The sequence below is a fragment of the Agelaius tricolor genome, unplaced genomic scaffold (assembly GCF_023055355.1).
Source record: "Agelaius tricolor isolate 1412-34295 unplaced genomic scaffold, bAgeTri1.0.p SCAF_1, whole genome shotgun sequence".
In the NCBI taxonomy this organism is placed as follows: Eukaryota; Metazoa; Chordata; class Aves; order Passeriformes; family Icteridae; genus Agelaius; species Agelaius tricolor.
In genome coordinates, this window is record NW_027269261.1 from 61,327,421 (window position 1) to 61,348,785 (window position 21,365).

A 21,365-nucleotide genomic window follows, 5' to 3' on the forward strand; every position below is an offset into this window, starting at 1 on the left:
TGGTTGATAGTGTGTCAAAAGTGTCTCAAACATTGGGTTGAAACCACTAGGATAAGCGATTTGGTAACAAAAACACTGTCCTGGTTTAGAGCAAATTTGGGAGAGAATCCCCAAAGGGGCTCTGGTAGGAAAGCAAATTCAATCGGCCCCTCCCCCCAACCAGTCCGGGAGAAAATACCTCCTTGGAGAAAAGTGGAAAAAAACTGTTTATTAAACAATAAAAACAATATTAAACAATAAAACCCCTTGCCACTCCAGAAGAGATGACAAACTGAGAAGGTTCCCTCCCCGGGTTGCAGCTCAGCTCACTCAGTCTCTGATCAGTCCCTCTGACGCTGGAAATGTCGTGGGCCAGGCCCGGCCCGGTGGGCCACAGGTGCAACTGCCGGTGCTCCCCTGGGTGTTCAGTCCAGAGCAGGTTTCAAGAGGTCCAAAGAAAACGGAAAAAAACACAGTCCAGGGAACTTCTTTGCCTCAGCTGGCTAAACTAACTAAAGACAAAAAAGAGCTCTGTCTCGCTGTCTGTCCATCTGCAGACAACACAGTCCAGGAGCAGGAATGTGGAGGAGTGAGAGCAGTGTCTGGAAAAAAAACTGTGCACTTCTCTGCCCCCTTCACTGTCTGCAGCAAGTCTTAAAGGTGCAAAACTTCTTATTCAGCATAACAGAACGAGATGATTGGGGATAAAAGCATCATATAGTCAACCCAGGACAAACACTCTGCAGCTTTTCCTAGAGATCATGAAAAATCAGGATGCCCTTCTGGTAGGTGCCGTGGCTGTAGGAAAGTCTGGCAATCACTTCCCTGGTTAGTGATCCAGCCAAGAATGGGGGAGCTGCAGCCACACGTAACCATTGGATTCGAGCTTTCTTGATTAATTCAGTTAAGAAGTTTTTGCATCTTGTGGTGCTGCTTGGGCTCTTGAAAGAAGGGGAGGGATGAGGAGAGCTTTGGGTTTAGGAGCTTGACTTATTCCCACACTTCTTGTAGCTCAGCATTCAGAATGAGAAGTGAGACAGGAGAGCACACTGTTTTCCTCTCCTTGTCTGCTTGGTTGTTTAGATTAGACAGGACTTAAGAAGTCCTGTATTTATGTTTAAGGACACAGCATCTCATGGATGTGATTGTTCAGTAAATGGTTTTCAGAATGAACCAGTACTAGTACTCAAAGGCATTTTTTGGTTGTTACAATTTAGCTAGCCTTTGTACTAACCAAACTTAAAATTACTTACACAGATTACTGTACTTTGTAACTCCTATGTCAACAAGATAATTGTTCTTTGAGAGTGCTGTTTTATTTATAGCCACAGTGCTGGAGTCGATCACAAACCCACAAAAGCAAAGCTTCCTTTTATCAGTCTTGCAGTGTGCCATGGGGTCAGATCTCAATCTTTAACACTCAGTGGTCCAGTGGTGAAAGGCTCCAGAGATCTGAGAATTATTCTTGTTCCTGTCACTGATTTACACCATGAGTTTGAGCAGCTGGCTTCACCTCTCTGAGCCAAATGCTCACCCCTTTTTTCTCCCTCTCTCTTTGTGTCTTGTTTATCAGATTAACACATCTAAGGGTGTGTTGGTGTGATGTCCAGAATCAGTGAGCCTCATTATCAGCTCAGTGTATGGCTGCAGTAGTACTGCTAAATAGCTTTTATGACTCTCTTTGCATGGACATTTCAGAAGTTGCTGCAGTAATGTAGCTGTAGTCAGATATGTTTTTGTTGTTTTGTGTAACTCTTAAGTAAAGTGCTAGTTTATTGCAGTGCTAGAAAATGTGTGTGAAGGGCAGCAGTGCTCAAGACATTGCCTGTACAAGAATTCCAACAGCAATGGTTAATGGCTAGGATTTAAAGACACTTTAAAGGCCAAACGTATTTTCAGTGTACAGTTTAAGGATATGTAATAGTTCAGTTTGACAAATAATTACATCACTTGATGTTGTGGTTTCAGCCCAGCCAGCAATCAAGCAACACTCAGTCACTCCCTCACCAACAGGATTGGGGAGAGAATTGGAAGCATAAAAGCTAGAAAACTCATGGGTTTGAGATGGACACAGTTTAATGGGGAAAGCAAAAGCCATGCACACAAACAAAGAAAAACAAGGCATTAATTCCCTGCTTCCTATGTGCAGGCAGGTGTTCAGACATCTCCAGGAGAGCAGGGCGCAATCACCTGCAATGGTTAGTTGGGAAGACAAAGTCCAAACTCTCTTGAAAGGTTATAGTCAGATGCAAAATTAGTGGTTAGCACTACAAAAATGACAAAGATTATATTTTTTCTCATCACTCACTCTTTTAGAACACAACATAGTCCTTCATCTTCAAGTGAGAAAAATGGTATTAAGAAGAAAATTAGCTTTCTGCAAAGTGAATATATCTGAAATGCCAGTGGAAGTGCACCTTACAAACTGATTCATCTCTAGCTATTGTAGTTTACACATGACAAATGTCAATTATGAATTGCTAAAAAGGCAGTGGAACAGACAGGAAATACAGTTTTCACAGGGAAGAAGATAAGGAATAAAGACAACTGCACTGTTATAAAATAATTCTTGAGGAAATCAAAATCAGGGTGACAGAACTGGAAAAAAAAGCACAATTTCATAATGGCATAAATCAATGATTAATGTAAAGAGTCATATTTTCTTAAAGGCTGAGAAAGGACACAGTTGGTCACAAAAGGAAAGGCTGTAAAGAAAACATTTTAATGCCTGAAAGATAGGCTGGAAATAAATCCCCATAGACCGATGTCTATAGAGCAGGTATTTATTTATTGCAGCCCTGATGGTGAGGAGGATATCTCCTCTTAACTCACCCACCCTTGTCAAGTGCTGTGGTATATTTATACAGCAAGTATTGCTTAGTATTGCTGCAGCATCTTCTCGTATGTGTCAGAAGTAGTTTACATAGAATGATCTCATGGTTATTAGAGTGTTCTTTTGCACTGCTTGCATCTCAATTTGGGGTTGTCGGGGGTCTTTGAATGCTTCCAAGGTCTTCTTCACGTCTGAACTTTTCAGCTTTGTCTTTGGAGCATGCCCAGTTATGGTGTTCCTTGGTCTGTCTGGTCTTAACCAGCCTAAATTCTTTGTTTTGTGGCAAATCGGCTCTGCCCTTGCCAGTTTTTCATTAGTACTATACTTACCTATCTCTAAAGCTGTCCACCTGGTGAGTTTTTTATTCTTTTTTTGTCTATTCAGCATTAAGAAACTAGTTAACCTAGCCATTAGATTGTATAGAAAGTTATTTATATCAGGTTATATATAAAACCTGAAACCTATATATATATATATAGTCATGATTTAGGTTATATTGATATCAGGTTATAAAGATATATTAGGTTATACTGGTATCTTATAACTCAAACTATATAAGCACCTTGTAACTTTGATCTAAGTTATATAGGCATCAATTTGTAGGCAGTTCTTCTCCTTTAAGTACTTGCACAACATGAAGCACATCAGTACTTAGTAAAGTAACCCAAATCTGTTTTTTCCCTTGTAAATGGTGTTCATTACAAGAATTGTTTTTAATATCTTCTGTCTGGAAGACCTGGAGTGTTTCGTCTTGCATCCTTGATGTTTCCAATAAAAAAACGTATCTCTGGTGGGTGGGACAAGAATATTAAATCTGGTAAAACACTGCAATAACTATATTGAAGAATGAGTTTTATGCCTGAGGGCTCTGTTTTGTACGGAGATAAACCGGCAAAAATCTCATCGGCTGCAAAGGTCAATAGCTGAGTATCAGAGGTCAGAACTGACTGTGCCATCTGGAAATGAGAGTATTGCACTGCTCCCTGTAAAGCTATTTGAAGAGTAAACTATTTTACAAGTAAGTGGAAATAGATGTTAATAAGATTTTAATGGAGTTTGAGTGTGTTGTTAGTTACAACCTTAATAAAAATATGAGTTTTCTGGGGGTGATGAAACTGCTGGTGAGTAAGCTTGCAATTTAGTAATCTGAAATGCTTGAAAATTTCTTCAAGTGACTGTGTGCATTAACAGTACCTTAGATTTTCTAGGGGGGGGGGAAAGAGATCTCCTTTAAGATCCTTGTGAAAAGCAGCTGCTTTTTTCAAATTTTAAATACATACACTGGACACCTGAAAACAACAATGTACTGGAGAAGTAGCCTATTTTTTCCCACTGCAGTAATGGCTTTTTTTTTTTTCCAGAGACATATTTATTTCCTACTGATAGTTTTTTGGAAATCAGTTTTCTACAAAATTTGAAAGTTTGTACCATGGGGCATTTGAAATACTTCTAAAATAATTTTTCAGAGCCTATACATGTGGCATTAATTATATTTAAAAAGATCTCTCAGATTCTTATATTATTACTAAGACTGATTACTTTTTCCCTTCTCTGTGTTCTTCTTGCCCTTAACGTTTCCACCTCTGCATTGCTATTGTGCAATACACAACAAATGCTTACTGAGGATAAGTTTGGAGGATTGAATTTTATGGAAGGTCACAGCAGAAAACCCATATTCTTCCTCTTGTCAACAGATATCTAAAAATAAAAATATTAATTGGCAGCCTATTTTCCCATATGCTGTGAAATTTTACAATTATTTTTCTCATCTACACCAAGGTAGATCAGGTATGAAGACTGTCCTCATTATCTTGAAAAGTTTCTGTTTGTACCTTTTTGTACCCAGGGGAAGATTGATAGGAGAGACAGAGATGAAGATGCCTGGAGCCATGGCTATGCAGATTATGCACCAAATACTGCTTCACCAATATCTTTCTCTGGGGCAGTATGCAAAGCAAGAAACCTTGAACCAAGTGAAGTGAAAAAAGGATCTGATCCAGCTCTGTCAGCTGGAGCTTTAGCAGTTGTTCACTCCAAACCTGAGCCTCTATCTCTCCTACCCCACAGAAATGCTGTTGTGCCTATGGCTTTGAAAAGGTTTGCAGACTGTACAATACTGGGGATAGGGAGTTGGTTGAGTCTGATGAGAGAAGACAAGGAATCAGTGAGTGGAGTGGGAGTGGTGTGGCACTTGGCTTGTGAGGAACTCAAGCGTTGCTGGAGCTGGGGTTGAGGCTGGCAGCTGAGAATGAGCCTAGAGCAACACAGATATTGAAGGAGAGATTCCAAGTTCACAGCAGAGTGGTGAGGTTTTTGTATGAATATTTCTCATCAGGATCCCCTGGTCATTGATGTCAAACTGTCTCAGAGGGCTTTCACAAGAAGGCAGTACTTCCTGCTCAAAATTAGGAGTTGCTGTATTGGTTTGTTGATGAGGGGTGGAAAGGTCAAGCCAGGAGGAGCCTTGCTAGAAAAGCTGCTTACATTTGGTGGAGCAGAGCAGCCCTGTGACCAGAGCCTGAGGGGCAGGACACTGTCTCTGAGAGTTAATGGAGTGTTTGTGATGTACAGCAAATGTTCATAGGACCCTGAAAATGGCCTTGAGTGCTCTGTGCTGAGTGTCAGCTCTGCATTTCAGGACACAGGCTTCTCTTCTTAGAGACAGAACTTAGTCTGGAGAAGGTGACAAGCCTGGCTTTTATAGAAGGACTGGAGTAGCTCTGCCCCGTCAGTGTGGCACAGAGCCACAGCATGTTGGAGTCTGTCCCACCTCAGCCTGCCAGAGCTCCTCAAAGTGCATACTTGTAATGTATTAGTCTGTTAGTTTTATTTTTTCATGGTGTGTGGTGGTGGTTAAATTTCAGCTGAGGTGGATCAGTGAGAGCAGGTTGTTCCAAAGGTAAAAGGCCACCCAAGAGCTGCTGAGCAGCTCCACAGGGTTAAACTGAGTGACAATAAGCTAGAATTTTATGTCCTTCAGGCAGCAGTTTGAGTGTCCAGAGTATATTTTTGAGAGAGACCCAGTCTGCTTTGAGCACCTCCAGCTGAAGGAGAAGGGAAGGCTGGTCAAGGGCTGGGACATCTGTCCTGCTTTGACCTCACTCAGCACCCCAGCTGCCTGCTGGGGACACTTCTGGGACTCCATGAACATCTTTCTGCAATGATGAGGGTTGAGTTCACAAGCAGCACAGGTCACACAAGGGACATGCCTGTCAGGAGAAGTTTAAGAACTGAGGTAGCTACACGGAGAAGTTGTATTTATTGGGTAACGTGCACATTGAGCGTGATGGTGTTATTGCCATTGATGCAAAAGCTGAACAGTCCTTAATGTTTTTGTTTGTTTTCCCCTGAGCATTCAAGTATGGGCAGGTTAAGCAGTGGTGTTGAGGTGCACATTAGCTTGGTGATTAATTGTCATTTATTAACTTGCACTTGGATCAGAGAGACAGGGTGTGTAGAAACTCAGAGTCCTTCCATAAGGCTCTTTACTTTTAAAGACAAAGTCCATATGGTTAGTATTTCTTATCAGAGAATCAAGCACGTCTGGTGTGAAAGGATTTGTGGCTTGGACACACAAGGAGCTTATCTTCAGTGGGAAAGGCATGGCTGTTTTACCCAGGGGCAGCTGACAAGCCTCAGTTGTCCTGAGATAAAATGTAAGGACAAGAGGCTTTCATTTTAATACTATATAAACTTGCCAAGTCAGCTAGATAGGAAGGTAGGATTTAATTTACTGTGTTTACATTGTGATAAATCCACAATGCTTGGTCTTTGATATATTTTTTCTCTGAGAATGAGTGGTATTTATTACTTAACCCCAAACTGTGTCTTCTTTTTTAGAATGTGGAGACAAATTCAGACATATAAGACTCTGAAGCTCTTCCTGAAATACAAAGAAATTATTTTTTAATAAAAGGAAGAATTTTGATACGCTGTTACTGCAGTAGTTTAGAAAAAGATTACTGAAAATCGTCAATGTCCAGACTTACCTCTACAAAAAGTAGGGATAACTCTGAAGTAAAATCAGATACTACTAATGTAATCAACTGTTAATCTGAATCAGTTTGTGGCTTTTGATTTGGTATATTTAACTGTGACCTGTAACTTCATTGCAACCTGTGTCCTTTTTTAGCTGAATACTTTACTAGGTCAGTGGTCATTTTTGCCAGTGACTTAATGAGGTCAAAATGACACCTAGAAGTTTCAGCTTGTTGGTTTCTTTTTTGTAGCTGCAGCTATACTTAAGGTGAAAGATCCTTTTGGAAGCCTTTGCATTGTACGTTTGGCAGGGTGAACCAAAAACCACTAACTTCAAACTGTAAAAATGGTAAGCTTTCAGTCAAAGAGGCAGCAAGACAGAAACAAATAGTTTCTATGGTCTTTATTAAACATTTAGGCTCGCCAGTTTACTTCACAAAATGTAACTGCAGTCCTTTCCCAGCTGTAATTAAGGTCATAGATACCATAGTAAATATTAATAAAAAATAAAAGCAGAATAGCAAAGGGAGACAAGGTGTAAGAATTTACTGAAAGGTGTTAAGGTGTAAGAATTTATTCAGGCAGAAAGGCATTTTTGAAAAATTCTTTAAGTGGTGATTCTGGGAAGACATGTGCCCTGAATTTTGTGGACTTGACAGTGGAAGAGTTGAAGGTATATATAATGAGGATTACTAGAACTTGGATTCATTTTTTCCTTTTTAAGACTGACTCCCATACTGTTCCAGATAGGGAGATAGAGCAGAAATATTAAATTGAAAATATATTCAGATACTAAAAGTAATTTTTAATGTCTTGGTTTGCTTGTTGACAGTGGTTTGTTTTGATACTTTGACACAATTCATGGTGCCTTCACACATATTAATACATCCTGTATCTTAAAATGTTAACCAAAAATTTATTTTTGCTTTACATTTATAGCCGTCGGTCTGGACAGTATACAATGAACCATGACCACTCCAAGAAGATCCCCGATGGAGCATCGTTTGACCGCTCAGGATCCCAGGACTCCTTGGATGAACTGTCTATGGACGACTACTGGAAAGAACTTGAAAACATCCATGAAACCAGAGGAAATAATCACGAGGGACGAGTAGCACTTGTAGTGAAAGAGCCAGATGGTAATGAAGTCTGTTCTGTCAATGTTCATCAGTTTGCTGATTTAGGAGTTTTTCTTCAAATCTTATTTCAAGACATGGCACCTACCTAATGCAGATCAAAAAAGGAGGTCACTTTCCTGAAACATCTGCTTTGAAAATTCTGTTGCTGCTGATGCATGTCACCAGAAACAGGCAGTGCCCTGAAAGACAGTTTTATTAGAGACAAGTAAAAGGCTGATTTTTCTTTGAATGGTACTTGCAGAATATTAGAAAGGTGCCTGTGCTTGCAAATCACAACAGCTGAACTCTTTGCAGTTGACTGTTGAACTAACTTACCCCTTCACTCTTTGTGTATGTTGTTCCTTATTGTAGCTATTGGGATAGAAACCTCACGCTTTAGAAGACAAGCCAATGATTAACTGATTTAAGTTTAGTGAGTAACTTTCTATGCTTGTAACTATTGTGATTGTTCAGTTGTACTATTTGTGTTTCTCAGAAGCATGAATTATGGGCCACTCCTTGGGGCATGGTCTTAGAGGCTGGGCAATTTTTTTTTCTTATTTTGTTTTTGTGTTCTCTCAGATAAAAGAGGAATCATGTCCTTAATTTAAGTTTTCTCTCAAAAATTATTTTTTAACAATGCAGTAGCTGCCTCTCTCCCATTCTTACAAGACCCACAGTCTCAGTAAATTAAAATGGTAAATTTTGCATTTTGGTACGGCCTCCACATGAGTGAGAAGAATGAACTTCCAAAGGGATTTGCTCTTCTGCCTCCATAAGCACTTTGAAAAGTCACTGCTCTGAAGAGCATAAGAACATGGCCCCTGGGGAAAGCAGCAAGGCTCCCAACCCTTGTGACTGGGGAGCTGTGGGATTTTCTTACAGAGCCGTGGGGCTTTGTCCAGAGCAGCAGAGCCCATTGTTCTGCAGAACACTAACCTCTTCTCTTGCTGCAGCTCACTGGTGTGGCTGTGCCTTTAGGCTCTGCACCCCCAGCCCCACCACTTCCACTGGGTTTATATGGAGCCTTCTTCCCCCTGGTTACTGCAGGTGACTCTGGCGTGAAGCCCAAGTGAGTCAGCCCAGCTGAGTTACCAGCTCAAGCATGTGTTGCTGTGCCCCACACCTTGCCTAATGTGCAGCCCCTCTCTTTGGCACAAGTACTCCTGAGCACGTGGGATGCTGCAGCTGACCTCAAACTGGCCAGGCAAAGGCAAGGAAGGGGAGAGAGGTTGCTCACAGCTGCTCTGGAGCATGGGTGTAGCCCTTCTTTCCAGCCCTGATAACAAAACCTGAGAATTTCGTCAGAGGCTCAGGATGTGGCTGCACAGCCCTAGCAAAATTCATACTTAAATTTTGGTGTCTGTTTTCTGCTGTTAATATTAAGGTGCCCGCTTGAATGTGCTCTGGGCACAGTGGTAAAATGCAATCAATAGTGAAGCTGACATGCCAACTTTGGAGTATTTTTAGATATCTGATAAATGGAGAAATATTGCTTGAACATTTGAGAAAATTGTTGGCATTCAGCACAACCTCAACTGCTACAGACAGAACTTAGTGTTTTATAGAAAATATCATTAGCGTGATACAGATTTCAGAAGCAGAAGTTTTGCCATTGGTGACAATATTTAATAGCTTTCTCTTCTTTCATGTGCAGTGATCTGTCAATAAAGGGTACCTTATCAGCTCTAAGACTAAAGCAAAAATTGTTCTGTGGGCTGTCAGCAGGCTGGAGACCATGTCATAAGAACTGATGAAAATGTAGCATTAAGGTGACTTGTGTAGGCTGGTTTGTCCTTCATTAAATTGAGCTAGTGGAAGGCTGTAGGATTAATGTATCAAGAAAAGTGGGCAGAACCATGTCAGTAAGAGAGCTAAAAAGATTGAGTATCGAACTAAAAATCAGTGGAGCAGCAATGATCTGGCTTTCAGGCTTCCCCATACACATTTTTGTATAGGTACATTTATAAAATGGTATATGATTTTAATGGAAGTGCTGTAGATTATTATAAAGATTGCCACATAGCAATCTGTATTGGATTAACTACTTTAAAAGCTTTGATATCATATATTAAGCCTTTTGAGGCTCTTTAGAAACAATAGCTTTTTTCTGAGTCATGACAGTGTAAGTAATTCTTAATTGTGTATCCCCTTGATACTTTTCTGTGAATTATATTAACCGTGTCGTGTCGTTAAAATCCAATGTGCTTGGCAGTACTAGAAAGCCAATGTTTATGCCTTCTTCTCTTCAAATTGCTCAGAGGGAGAACTGGAAGAGGAATGGCTGAAGGAGGCAGGTTTGTCGAATCTGTTTGGAGAGAGCTCTGGCGACTCCCTGGAAAGCATGGTGTTTTTATCCACACTGACCCGAACCCAGAAAGCTGCGGTGGAGAAGCGAGTGGAGACTGTCACACAAACCATGAGGAAAAGAAACAAACAGCACCAGATTCCTGATGTCAGAGATATCTTCAGGCTACAGAATGACTCAAAGGGAAAAGTGAGTTCCTGTCGGTTGTTTTGTTTGATTCTGGCAGAGAGAAGAGAGGGACCTGTATGGATGGGGGGAGAGCAGAGTGGCACATGAAAGGGATATTTCCAGAAGATTTGTGTCTAACTTCATTGATTCCCAAGGGAATTTTTCACTAAATTTTCAGGGATGGTGTTTGTCCAGATTCAACATTGCATTAAGCAATTGTAGTATTTATAAAGAAGCATGTAATTGGCTTCACGTTAAAGGTGATGAATAAAGGAATCGCTCATTTTAATTGGAATTATTTTTCACACAGATGTGAAACTCATCACAACAATCACCCAAAGAGCTACCACAAGCCTACTTTTACCTTTGGGTGATTACCTCTTACTTACAGGTGCTTTTGTTTGTTTGTTTGTTTGTTTATAAAAAGAGGGGGGAAATGGAGCATTAGCCTAACCTTCTTGGTTTTGGCTAGGTCTTTATGCCTATCAGCTGGGAGTGTAAACCCCATACTAACTGCCAGGACCTATGTGTGTGTTAAACTGTGCATGGGAAGCTACTCTGACAGGCCCTGAAAGGTTCCTGTTTCCCATCATGGGATATTGAAGAGAATTCCTTTCCCATATGCAGGAAAAGGGAAGGAGGGAAATGGAGACTATGATTAGAATTCCTTGTCCATGGAGAGGGGTGTGTGTCCTCTCTGCTCCCTCAGAACTCTGAGATCTTCAGCCATAAGAATGAGACTTTATGGCATGACTGGGTTACCTGACCTCAGCTCTGTCCCTTGTTCTCACTGCTGGCATTGTCTTTCAGTGCAGTGGTTGTGCTGATGGAAAACACAGTGAATTTTGAGGGCATTTAATTTCCTCCTCCCCTCAACAGCTTCCTCTCCTTCAGCAACTCTTTCTAAACTCAGTTGAAGTGTAGTGGGGGAAGTGGTGTGTTCTGGATGCACAACTTCCCTTTCACTGTTCTGCTTTGCCTGTGGTTGCAAAAGAGATATTAACTCCATAAAAGCTCTCTGGGATCTGATTTGTAATTGACTCTACCTAAAAATTATAAGATCTAATAGCAGAGCAATTTAGGTAAAATATCATGTAGCTTAAAGCAATATAATTTCTCTTTTTTTTTTCATTATTTCAGTAAAGCACAAGAAATATTCATGTCCCTGTATGTAAGCTACATACTGTAATGTTTGAAAATCCTATGTCGCAGTGTTCAATAGATTTTTCTTCTCTTAAACTACATGTTTTGATATTGAAGACACCACTGAGAAGACAAATTATTTTAGGCATTTAAGATGTATAAAACAAATGGTTGTTTATTAAATATAGAAATATGGGGGGAAAAAATCCTTCTAAACTTGTCTCCTTGACAGATACGAAGTAATACAAGTATAGGGCCTCAAACTTGTACTTCATTCCTTTCTCCAAAGCAAGATAATTGTTCAGAAATCATTGCTTGTGGTTATTCACCAAATCTGTCACCTAAAGGCTGTTGGAAGTAGTTTCCACTACCTCCCTAAGTAACTTGTCTCACTGCTTTGTTACTCACCCATCATTAGAAAGCTTTTTATATAACAAAAGAGGGCTGAAGCCACCTGCAGCTGTATGAAGTCATTCCAGTTTAATATTAGCCTCTGAAAATCCTGTAGCCTCCCTTCATCTGGAGGAAAGCAGGAGGAAAGGTAAAACAATAGTGTTGATGTTTTGCATCAACACAACAATTGTGTTAATGTTTCTCCTGAATTTCCTGCTCTATTCCCAAAGAGAAGCTAGGCTTTTGGTACCCTGACAGCTTCCCATTCTGCTTCTGCTGCTTTGTGAAACAGAGATATTTTTTTGGGCAATCATGCTAACTTCTTCCTCCTCTCAAGATACCTGATAAAAAAAAAAAAAAAGAAGAGGGAAGTGAAAATACAGATTGTGCCAGTAGGATAAGTCTTTAAAACTTGAATTTGTCTTCTCAGTAAGTATGGAGTTACAAATTACTTGAGTAAAATAAAATTTGAAATACAGTGTGCTAAACATTAATTGTTAATTTGAGTTGCCAAAAAGTAAAAATGATATCTGGGTAAAAATGTATATGAATCTATGTGCACCCATATGTATGGGCATAGATTTTCTACTTGTTCTGAAATATTTTGTCTACAGATGGTGTCATCCAGTTAACAAAATGTCACATCTTGAGACTGGGAAGGGCAGCATTACAGAAAGGAGAGGATGGTTCAAATCCCTTCCTGTTCTTCATCTCTTCAAAGTGTCCTGGTTTTGTTGCTGGAAATCTAAGCTCTAAGCACAGATAATGGCAGGCTGCCCTGCAAAAGGGATGGGATTGCTCTCTAGGGGAGGCAACCATGTAAGCTTTTTCAAGAGAAAGGAATTTGGTCTGAGTCAGTCAAAACATCTCCTCCAGATTCCCTTTCCATATCCTTTCTAGTGCAAACTACAGCTTCAGGTCAGACTGCATTTTCTTATTCTTTGCCACTCTGGAAAATAAAGTCATTCACCCATGCAGCCTTCTAGGAAGAAGAGGAATTGATTTAATTACTTCTTTTTTTAATTGCCTAGGTTTCAGATCCCCTTAGACTTTGGCAAGAGGTTTTCTTTTGAAACACAGAGATGTGCTATTGCACATCCCTGAATTGCAGGAGTGTGTGTTTTAATCCTGCACAGAGTCCAAGGAATTTCTACAACCATGCACTAGGTTTTTATAGGCATGCATATTTATTTTTCCTTTCTTAGGTCTGTGATGGAAGTGAACCTTCAGCTGTGAGAACAAGTGAAAACAAAAATGATACGCGCGATGCAACAAAAGGTAATGTCAAAATGCTCTCTATTTTATTTGTTTTTCTTTTGGTTTGTAGGTGTTCAACTACACAGGATAGTAAATGGAGCCATATTATATGTAAATTTTCAGCAAAATAAAATGAAATTATAATGAGAAACCTTTTCTGGACTGAATTGTTGATGTGTAAAATTTTAAGTGTGCCTGTAGGTTGTGTCCTTTGAGCCACCTGAGAAACCCAGTTTATTATCAGGGATCAGCTCATGATCAAGCTGTCTGGGAGAAGTCTTCTCTTGTAGCTTATGCTCAGGTTGTTTCTGATCCTTAATTTATCACCTCTGGTCTGTCTCTGCTGTAAAGTACAGGAAATGAAGGTCTATGCATAAACTCATCAGTGCATACAAAAGAATAAAACCAAATGGACTATAAGCAACAAAAAAAAAAAAAAAAAAAAAGAGAACTGTCTGGACTCAAGCATTAAAAAAACGATGAGAACTAGCTATATACCTGTAGCTCAAATTAAAGGAAAAACAGGAATTAAATAAAAAAGGTTGTTTACCTTTTCAAGTAATATGGAAATGAAATAGTGTTCTGTGTGCTTAGGTTATGTTCAGTGGTATGTGCTTACAAATGAGAGGTGCAGTACCCATGGAAAATCCTTTCCTCTCACTATCAGGATAGTACATCACAGAAGTCCTTAGCTGACTCCATAGTTTGTGTTTTGAGAGTATGTTTTCTGATGAAAGACTTTGACAGAGCTTTCTGCTGTTCTTCAGGTCCAATAGTAAAAGGATGGCTGTCCTGCATCATGTTGGGTTTCTTCAAAGTAAGGGTTGCACTGTGTCTGTTGTACCACCCTACCCACCCCTGTATCAGGTTATTTAAGTTTTAAGATGCATCTATTTAAGTTTTAAGATGCTGCACTGTTATTCTGCTTTGTTGATATGTTGGGGTTTTTGCTTCTTCTGGAGGACTGGATAGCACATAGATGTTACACTGAACCCTATACCCACACTAGCAGGCAGATCAAGTTACCTATTTCAAGTTAGTTAGCTGTAATTAAGCCACCAAATAAAGTTCTGCTTCAGTTCTAGAATACTGACCAGTAGCATTTTGGAAAAATTGCTACTTTTGAATTAGACTTGGAAGACAGCAGTGGACAATACAAAATGTGCATGGCAGTTGAATTGGGAGACATGAATATAAACCAGTCCTGAATAACACTGAATCTGTGTGTTTCCAGAACTGTGTACTTCCCTCCTGCCCTCTCAGCAAACCTCACTCTAATAAGAACAGTAAAAAAATTGGGAGGACTGCCAGACTGCTGGTTCAGCACAAGGGAAGGAAGAGATGCCTGGTGCTTGTGTCAATAAACTTCACTGTAGGATTCAGAGCTGGAAAATTACCAAGCAATTATTACAGAGTTTTTATCACATCTGGTTCTTTCTTTCCCAGTGGCCCTGATGAACCCTTCAGAAATGGGAAGTTCTGAAAGGCAAATCCCATATGCTAGCTCTCCTCAGCACAGATGGTGATGTGGATGGCAAATGCAGCCTGCTTGCATCCTGATACACTCCTGCTCTAGTCAACGTGCTACAGTGGGCTCTGCTCCCAAGACTGGAGCAGGAAGGAAAACTCAGTTTGATCTGCAGTCAAACCATGCAAGTTTGGTGGTGTTAAAAGCATACATCTGGTTCAATGCTGTGCTATGATCTGTCCTCCAGAGTAAGCCAGTTAGTGTTATACAAACAGTGAATGAATTTAAGGCAAAAAGTAAACAGTGCCTGATATTTCAGAGGTACTAAATATTTATGAAGTCCAAATCCAAGGGCATTATTTTAAAATGGAAACCCTCTTTGACACAGAAGTAGTCCCAGTTTTACCTGAAAAAGTATGAACATCATCTCAGACATTAAAGACGAAAAGCCTAAATTGAGACATCTTAAAATTGTTATGGTAAAAAACTCTTTTTGGCCATACTCCAAAGGTGATACTTGTTCCTAATGAGATATTTGAATGCTGCATTCCCAAGTGCTTCTGCCAGACTGAAGTTGTTAATGATTTGCCTTTAGAGCATGCCTGGGCTATGTGAACCTGTTCTCATTTCTCCTTTCTTCTCCTTTCTTCTTCTTTCTGTGTCCAACACACCTTATTTCTTGACTAAATAATATATGCAAACTTACAGAATAATAAGTGCCTTTGTTTCATGTAGGTATGGAGTGTGTCTACAGGAAACAAAAAGAAAATTCAGAATAATGTACTAAGCTCTCAAAAGGCATTATAATTTTAACAATCCATGACACTCACTAAAGGCCTGCAAAGCTAGAAGTATGTTCAAAAGATATAAAAGAAAAGAAGTAATTTTCTTTGGAATCCTGTGAAAAGGAGTAAATAACTGTGTTGGTTGAGGCCTCTCAAGAAATAAAAAGGAAATAATAAAACATATGAAAAGCTAAATACTTACTAGCTGAAGTAAGGGAGTAGCAAAAGTCAGTTTACTATGACTGCAGTTGTTTTTCTGAACTTAGGATTTGCTACAGGGGAAGAATAATAGATAAAACCTCTGTATAAGGGCAGATTCAAAGCATAACAATCTAGAGAATGGATGAACAAATTGTGTGTACCATGTGTAATACAAGGGTAAAGACCAGTAATGTTTGCTTAGGAAAAAATCTGTAATCTGATTTTTAATTAAAGAGTTTGGTTTTGCTTTTCATTTTATATGATAAATGAGGATCCTATAGCCAAAGTAAGGCTGTCAGTGAAATGATTACAAGTTTTTTTATTTTCAATTTATAACCATCTATGAACTAGCATTTTAGAAAAATGCTTTGTCAGTCAAAGAAAAAAATCATTCTACCTTTCCAGTTGTAAATTAAGGTCTGTCAGCTTAGCTCCGTTGGTGTATACTCAAGATTCCCTTGCAAAACTGGGATATAGCACAGTTGATACTTGCAATGTTTCCTTGTTTTATTCTTGAAGAATTCCCATCATTTTATGTAATCTTTAAAAAGCTCTGTGAACTAAGGAAGGAGTACAGAACTCATGTAAAATATGGTTTCCACATCCTCATAGACAATATTTGCATTTTTCTGCATCACACTTGCATTTCTCTCATTAAATATAGCATGTGGTTGGCAGGTTGGCAGAACACCAAGGCTGCTTCCTCTTACAGCTGCTGCCTAGTTCAGGGATGTACAACAATGGGAGCAAGGCTATACAACCAAGAAAAGACTCCCCACAACAGCAGCACTTCCAGATCTTTAAAATGTGCAGAGCACTACTGAGACATCTGCTTTACATGACACCTTGGTATGACCAGAGGACTGAAACAGGAGCTACTGCTTTTTGTTTGTTAACATCAGATCCCTCCTAGGCTGGTGGGAAGTATGTAGGTCAGGTATAGGCCACATTAGCATGACAAAAGTTTTGGGGGGACAGGAAACTCTTTTCATTCAGTATGGATGCATTGAACAGTTTACATGATATATATGGATATACACGCAGGGATGCCAAGGAGCAAAGTCAGGGATGAATTTGACCTTGGGTGTGTTTGCTTACTGAGGACTCAGATATCTCTTTACCAAAAGGAGCAGCTCTAGTTTCAAGATCAGCTTAATCTTTAGCGTATGCCCTAGGCATTTTGGGGTCTGTGCAAAGTGAGCAGAAGCCACTCTGGAAAAAACAAGTGATGAGTAACACACACAACTGGCAGAATATGAAAATGTTCTGTCTACTTCTCACAACATTGCTTGGTTGTAAGTAGAGTCAAAGTATTAACTCAAATCTACCTTCTCTCCCTGAAAATGTCTCAGCTTAGGTAAGTACTTTGACGTGGGAGTGGTTGTGTAAAGCACTGTGCCTTACCAGAAAGTGTCTGTGGTGGCTTCAGCCATTTGCCTGTCAGGTCCCCTGAGTCTGGCCCTGGCTGACTGAGGTTATTTTCAGGACTTGATCTAAATAATGTCAGACAATAGTTTGGTGTTTTTAAATAAGATGCAAATATAATTTAGAAAAATTAGCGAGTTGCTGTAATTTTTTTTTAATCTCCTGCTTCATATGTTGTTTGGATTGTGTGCTTGCAGCTCAGTTCTTTACAGACCACTGATACCATCAGTGTAGATCAGCACTTCCCTGACTCCTCTTAATCAGCCTCTCTGCAAGCTTTCTCCTTCTTCAGAATCAGCTTTTGCTGTACCTGTAACTGTTTTCTGGGAACCTTTTGCTGTCTTGGCTTAGGGTAGTTACTCTAGGCCATACAAAAATTTCCCACAGCAGTGTAAAAAAATTAGTTTATGATTTTGCACAACATTCTTACACCAAAACATATGCATTGCTTGTGGTTCTCCTTTACAACTCACGCCCATTTCCGTCCACTTTTCCTAGGCTTGTGGTGTATTAGCTTTGAACAGACTGCAGTCTCGTGTGAGTAGGAGCCAGTGGCTGAACCATGGTCCCAGATCTAGGGAAGTGATTCTTCCTCTGCAGTCAGCACTGGAGAGGCTACACATCAATTTCTGTGTCCAGTTCTGAACCCCTTGATTCAGGAAGAACACTGAGGGGCTGGAGCATGGCCAGAGGAGGGTAACAGAGCTGGTGAAGGGTCTGGAGCACAAGTCCTATGAGGAGAGGCTGAGGGAGCTGGGGGTGTTTATCGTGGAGAAAACGAGGATCAAGGGAATCTTACCTCTTTACAACTGCCTGACAGAGAGAGCTGTAGCCTGGTGGGGGTTGGTCTTTTCTCCCAGGCAGCAACAGGATAAGAGGACATAGCCTCAAGGTGTGCTAGGAGAAATTTAGGTTGGACATTAGGGAGAAGTTCTTTACAAAAGGCTGATTAGATATTGGAGTGGACTTCCCAGGGAGGTTGTGGTGTGGAGTCCCTGGAGGTGTTTAAGGAAAGACTGGGCACACCGCTTAGTGCCATGATACAGTTGACATGGGGGTGTTTGGTCATAGGTTGGACTCCATGATCTCAAAGGTCTTTTTAAACCTTATTTATTCTGTGACTTTACTCAGAGAAGGATGGTGGAGAGACTGAAAGCTTTCTTAGACTTCTATGCTTTTTATTAAATACTGTTTTAACTGTATAATTTTCTTCTTGCTTCTTTCACAATATATTTTAACTTCAGACCAAAAGCAGCAGTTGATTTACTGTGAAATTGGGAAGCTTCTTTTTCTAAAAGCAGAACAACCTCTCCCTTTTTTGATTCTTTATTCCTTTAACAAAAAATGTTTTAAATTTGTCTAGTGTTTGATTCCTTTAAGGAACAAAGAGAAGTAAGGCTATTCTCGTGTACTTAGTCCTTCCTTGTATCATGGAAACATGTCCAAACTGCTTTGAGGAATCTAGACTCTTAAGATTGAGGTGAGAACAGGAATAATGGAACAAAGATGATCTGTGTACTTTCTGTTATTCTCAGATGTTAATGCTTTGGGTCATGGATGACAAATTCTCTATTGCTTTTGAAATTTTAACAGCAGAAACATTTGCTGATTTGTTTGCAGGATGTTGCAGCCTTTGAGGCTAGAAAGTGTTTCATGGCAAGAAACTTCTGACGCCAAAGCTCTTTGGCTTTGCAAGATTGTGGGAGTCTGCTGTTTGTTTGAGGTGGATTGCTCTATTTTTTCATAGCAGATAAATAGGAGAGAAAACCCCATGCCTTGGCAAAATTATTGAAGAAAACCTACAAAAGTTGTACCCTTGTCAATAGCTAAATTTTCCACTGGCATAAAAAATACAGGAACACTGACTTTGCAATCAGAATGTCCATTGCTCGCACAGCATTAATTTCTACTTGGTTTAAAACTTACTCTCATGCACTGAGTGGTGCTCAATTGTGCTGCAGTTGATTTTTAGCTTTTTTTTTCTTTTTCATGGTGTTTTCAGGTCCAAATTTCAGTCTTGGAACAGATGAGCCGAAGAGCCTGCATGAAGATGTGCCATCTTCAGACACTGACATCAATTTGGAGATATCATTTGCAGAACAGGCAGCTAATCTCAAGGACAGCTCAGTAGGCAAAATGTACAAAGGTGGAGGGGATGACACTCTTCTCCCGGTAGGTTTTCTTATTTATTCCACTTTATTTTTAGCTAGAGGTACTGTATAGGTGATACTTATCTGAGACTGAGTGAATTAGATTTAGATTAATGTTGTCAGATTTAGCTTTGTAGAAATAGAGGATCTTAAGGTAGCTAATTTTTGGGAATAGTATGCTTAATAACATGAAAATAGCTACATTTATGCCTGTTTATGTACTTGTGTGTCTGGAAAAATGCACTCTATATGTAAGCAAAAATGAATTTCTAATATTAAGCTGGAATAGGGCTTAGTGGTGGTTGTACCACTCTATCCTTGCTTCATTTGTTTACATCCCCTTTTTCTGTTACCTGAGGTGAGATGCTTTACCTCTAATAAAAAGCTCTGCTGTAATATGAAAAGGGTTGGTGGATGCCTGTAGAAACCTTATGCAGTTGTCTGATGAGGGTAGGTGAGGGATGAGAATGAAGAACAGAATTGTCTGCAGAAGCTAGAGGTCTGAAGTCAAATGGCAGGAAATTAAAGATTAATTTGAACTCAGTTTTTCTTTCCAACTCTTAATAAAAAAAGGCTCTTTCAGAATGAATCCATATAAAATCAAAAGAAAATCCTCCAAGGGATTTTGTTGTCGATTCTCAGAAATCTCTTTTAGGATCTCTCTCTACCTACCAGTTCATGAACATGTAACATGTACATATAACCTGTAAACTAATGACTGGTGTGAAAACTGTCTTGGTGGTTTTTTCTTTTTTTCTCTAACACTGTATGCAAACATGTCTGAGTAAACACAATTTCTGAAATAATGTTTCCCAGTTCTTCAAACACTTAATTTAGATAAGGACTTGTGCAGTTCTTCAAGTAGTAATTACCCCATGTATCCTAATTTAAACATTATAAACCAGACACTAATGGATACTTAGAGATGGGTTCTAAAGTGTTTGAGTCATGTTTCTCTAATGCAGCCTATAACAAGGAGATAAAAGCTATGTTCTAACTTCTGTATATATGCATAATACATACATTAGCTCTGCTTCTGGCCAGGCTTGTGAAAGATTGCTTAAAGACATGGCTAAGGGATTTCTTCTTCAGTTACAAAAGGAGCTGTAAAATGATAGGAAAAGGAAGGGAGTTACCTATTTAAATCTACAATATATTGGTTGCACCTCCATCATTGGCAGCTATTTTTAAGCAGACATGTTTGTGCAAGTCGAAGAAAGCTCAAGGTGGGGAACTGGCTACTCATCTACCTTTTGTAAATTATGTTTATGTTTTGGTATGTGCCCTTGTAGTCATGTACCATAACTAGCAATTCATCTCTGCTGTTGCTGGGTTTGTACAGGGTAAGAAAATAATTCATGAGTATAATATGTCTTTCCAAGTGGAAGAAGGTCTTGTCAAGCTTCCTGCTCTGAGTCATGCATACTTAGAAGCCTGCTGGTGAGAGATGGAGTTAGAAAGTTCAGTGAGTTGGGAAGTCCCTCACCCTTTCAACTCAATTCCTTATATTGCTCTCTGACTGCAATATCTAGATACTGCAGTATCTAGTATCTCTGAGTATCTAGTGCAGTGGAAAGGAGACATGATTAAGTATTCCCTTCTCTAAGAAGATAACTCCTTTATTATTATTTATATGGCAGCCAATGTTTTATTTTGTGTGCACAAATGCAGAAGGATTTCTATCCTATTGCATAGGATTTCTGTGCAATTGTGTGTGCATAGGATTGATTGTTCATGGACAGCCATTTCCACCACTATAAACTGGAAAAAGATGCAGAAGGTGGAGAAGGGAGTATGTGGTTGCAAGCAGCAAAAATGACAAATCCAGACTCTTCTTGGAGGTCCCAAATAAAAGAATAATAGTTAATGGACACAAGTGACTAAGGGTGATTTTTTTTTTTTTTTGCATGGTAAGGTCCCCATGAGAGCATTCCACACTGAAGCAGGTTCCCACAGGGGTTATTGGAAATTTTCAAAATTCATTTGAACAACAATAAGAAGCAATCCAATCAGACTTTGAATTTAGCCTTGCTTTGAGCAGCAATTGAATTAGATGACCTCCAGAAGTCACTGGGAATCTAAATCTTCCTATCATTTTAAGATCATCTGCTTTTTAACCTATTTGTGGGATTCTCCTTTGATTTAGTCAGTAGCAGCAG

General features: G+C 39.6%; 1 protein-coding gene across 4 annotated transcripts in view; it reads left to right on the plus strand.

Annotated features, from left to right (window-relative positions):
* Positions 1 to 21,365, plus strand: part of ARHGAP18 (Rho GTPase activating protein 18) — a 95,482-nt gene that overhangs the window by 48,891 nt on the left and 25,226 nt on the right. For 3 of the 4 annotated variants that reach the window (XM_071436993.1, XM_071436986.1, XM_071436995.1), the window contains exons 2-5: positions 7,730 to 7,929; positions 10,170 to 10,405; positions 13,126 to 13,198; positions 19,059 to 19,228. In XM_071436993.1, the coding sequence (XP_071293094.1) occupies positions 7,730 to 7,929; positions 10,170 to 10,405; positions 13,126 to 13,198; positions 19,059 to 19,228 (679 nt within the window). Of the gene's footprint in view, positions 1 to 7,729; positions 7,930 to 8,285; positions 8,342 to 10,169; positions 10,406 to 13,125; positions 13,199 to 19,058; positions 19,229 to 21,365 lie in introns of those variants that run through there. The other variant, XM_071437004.1, reaches the window with a different exon arrangement.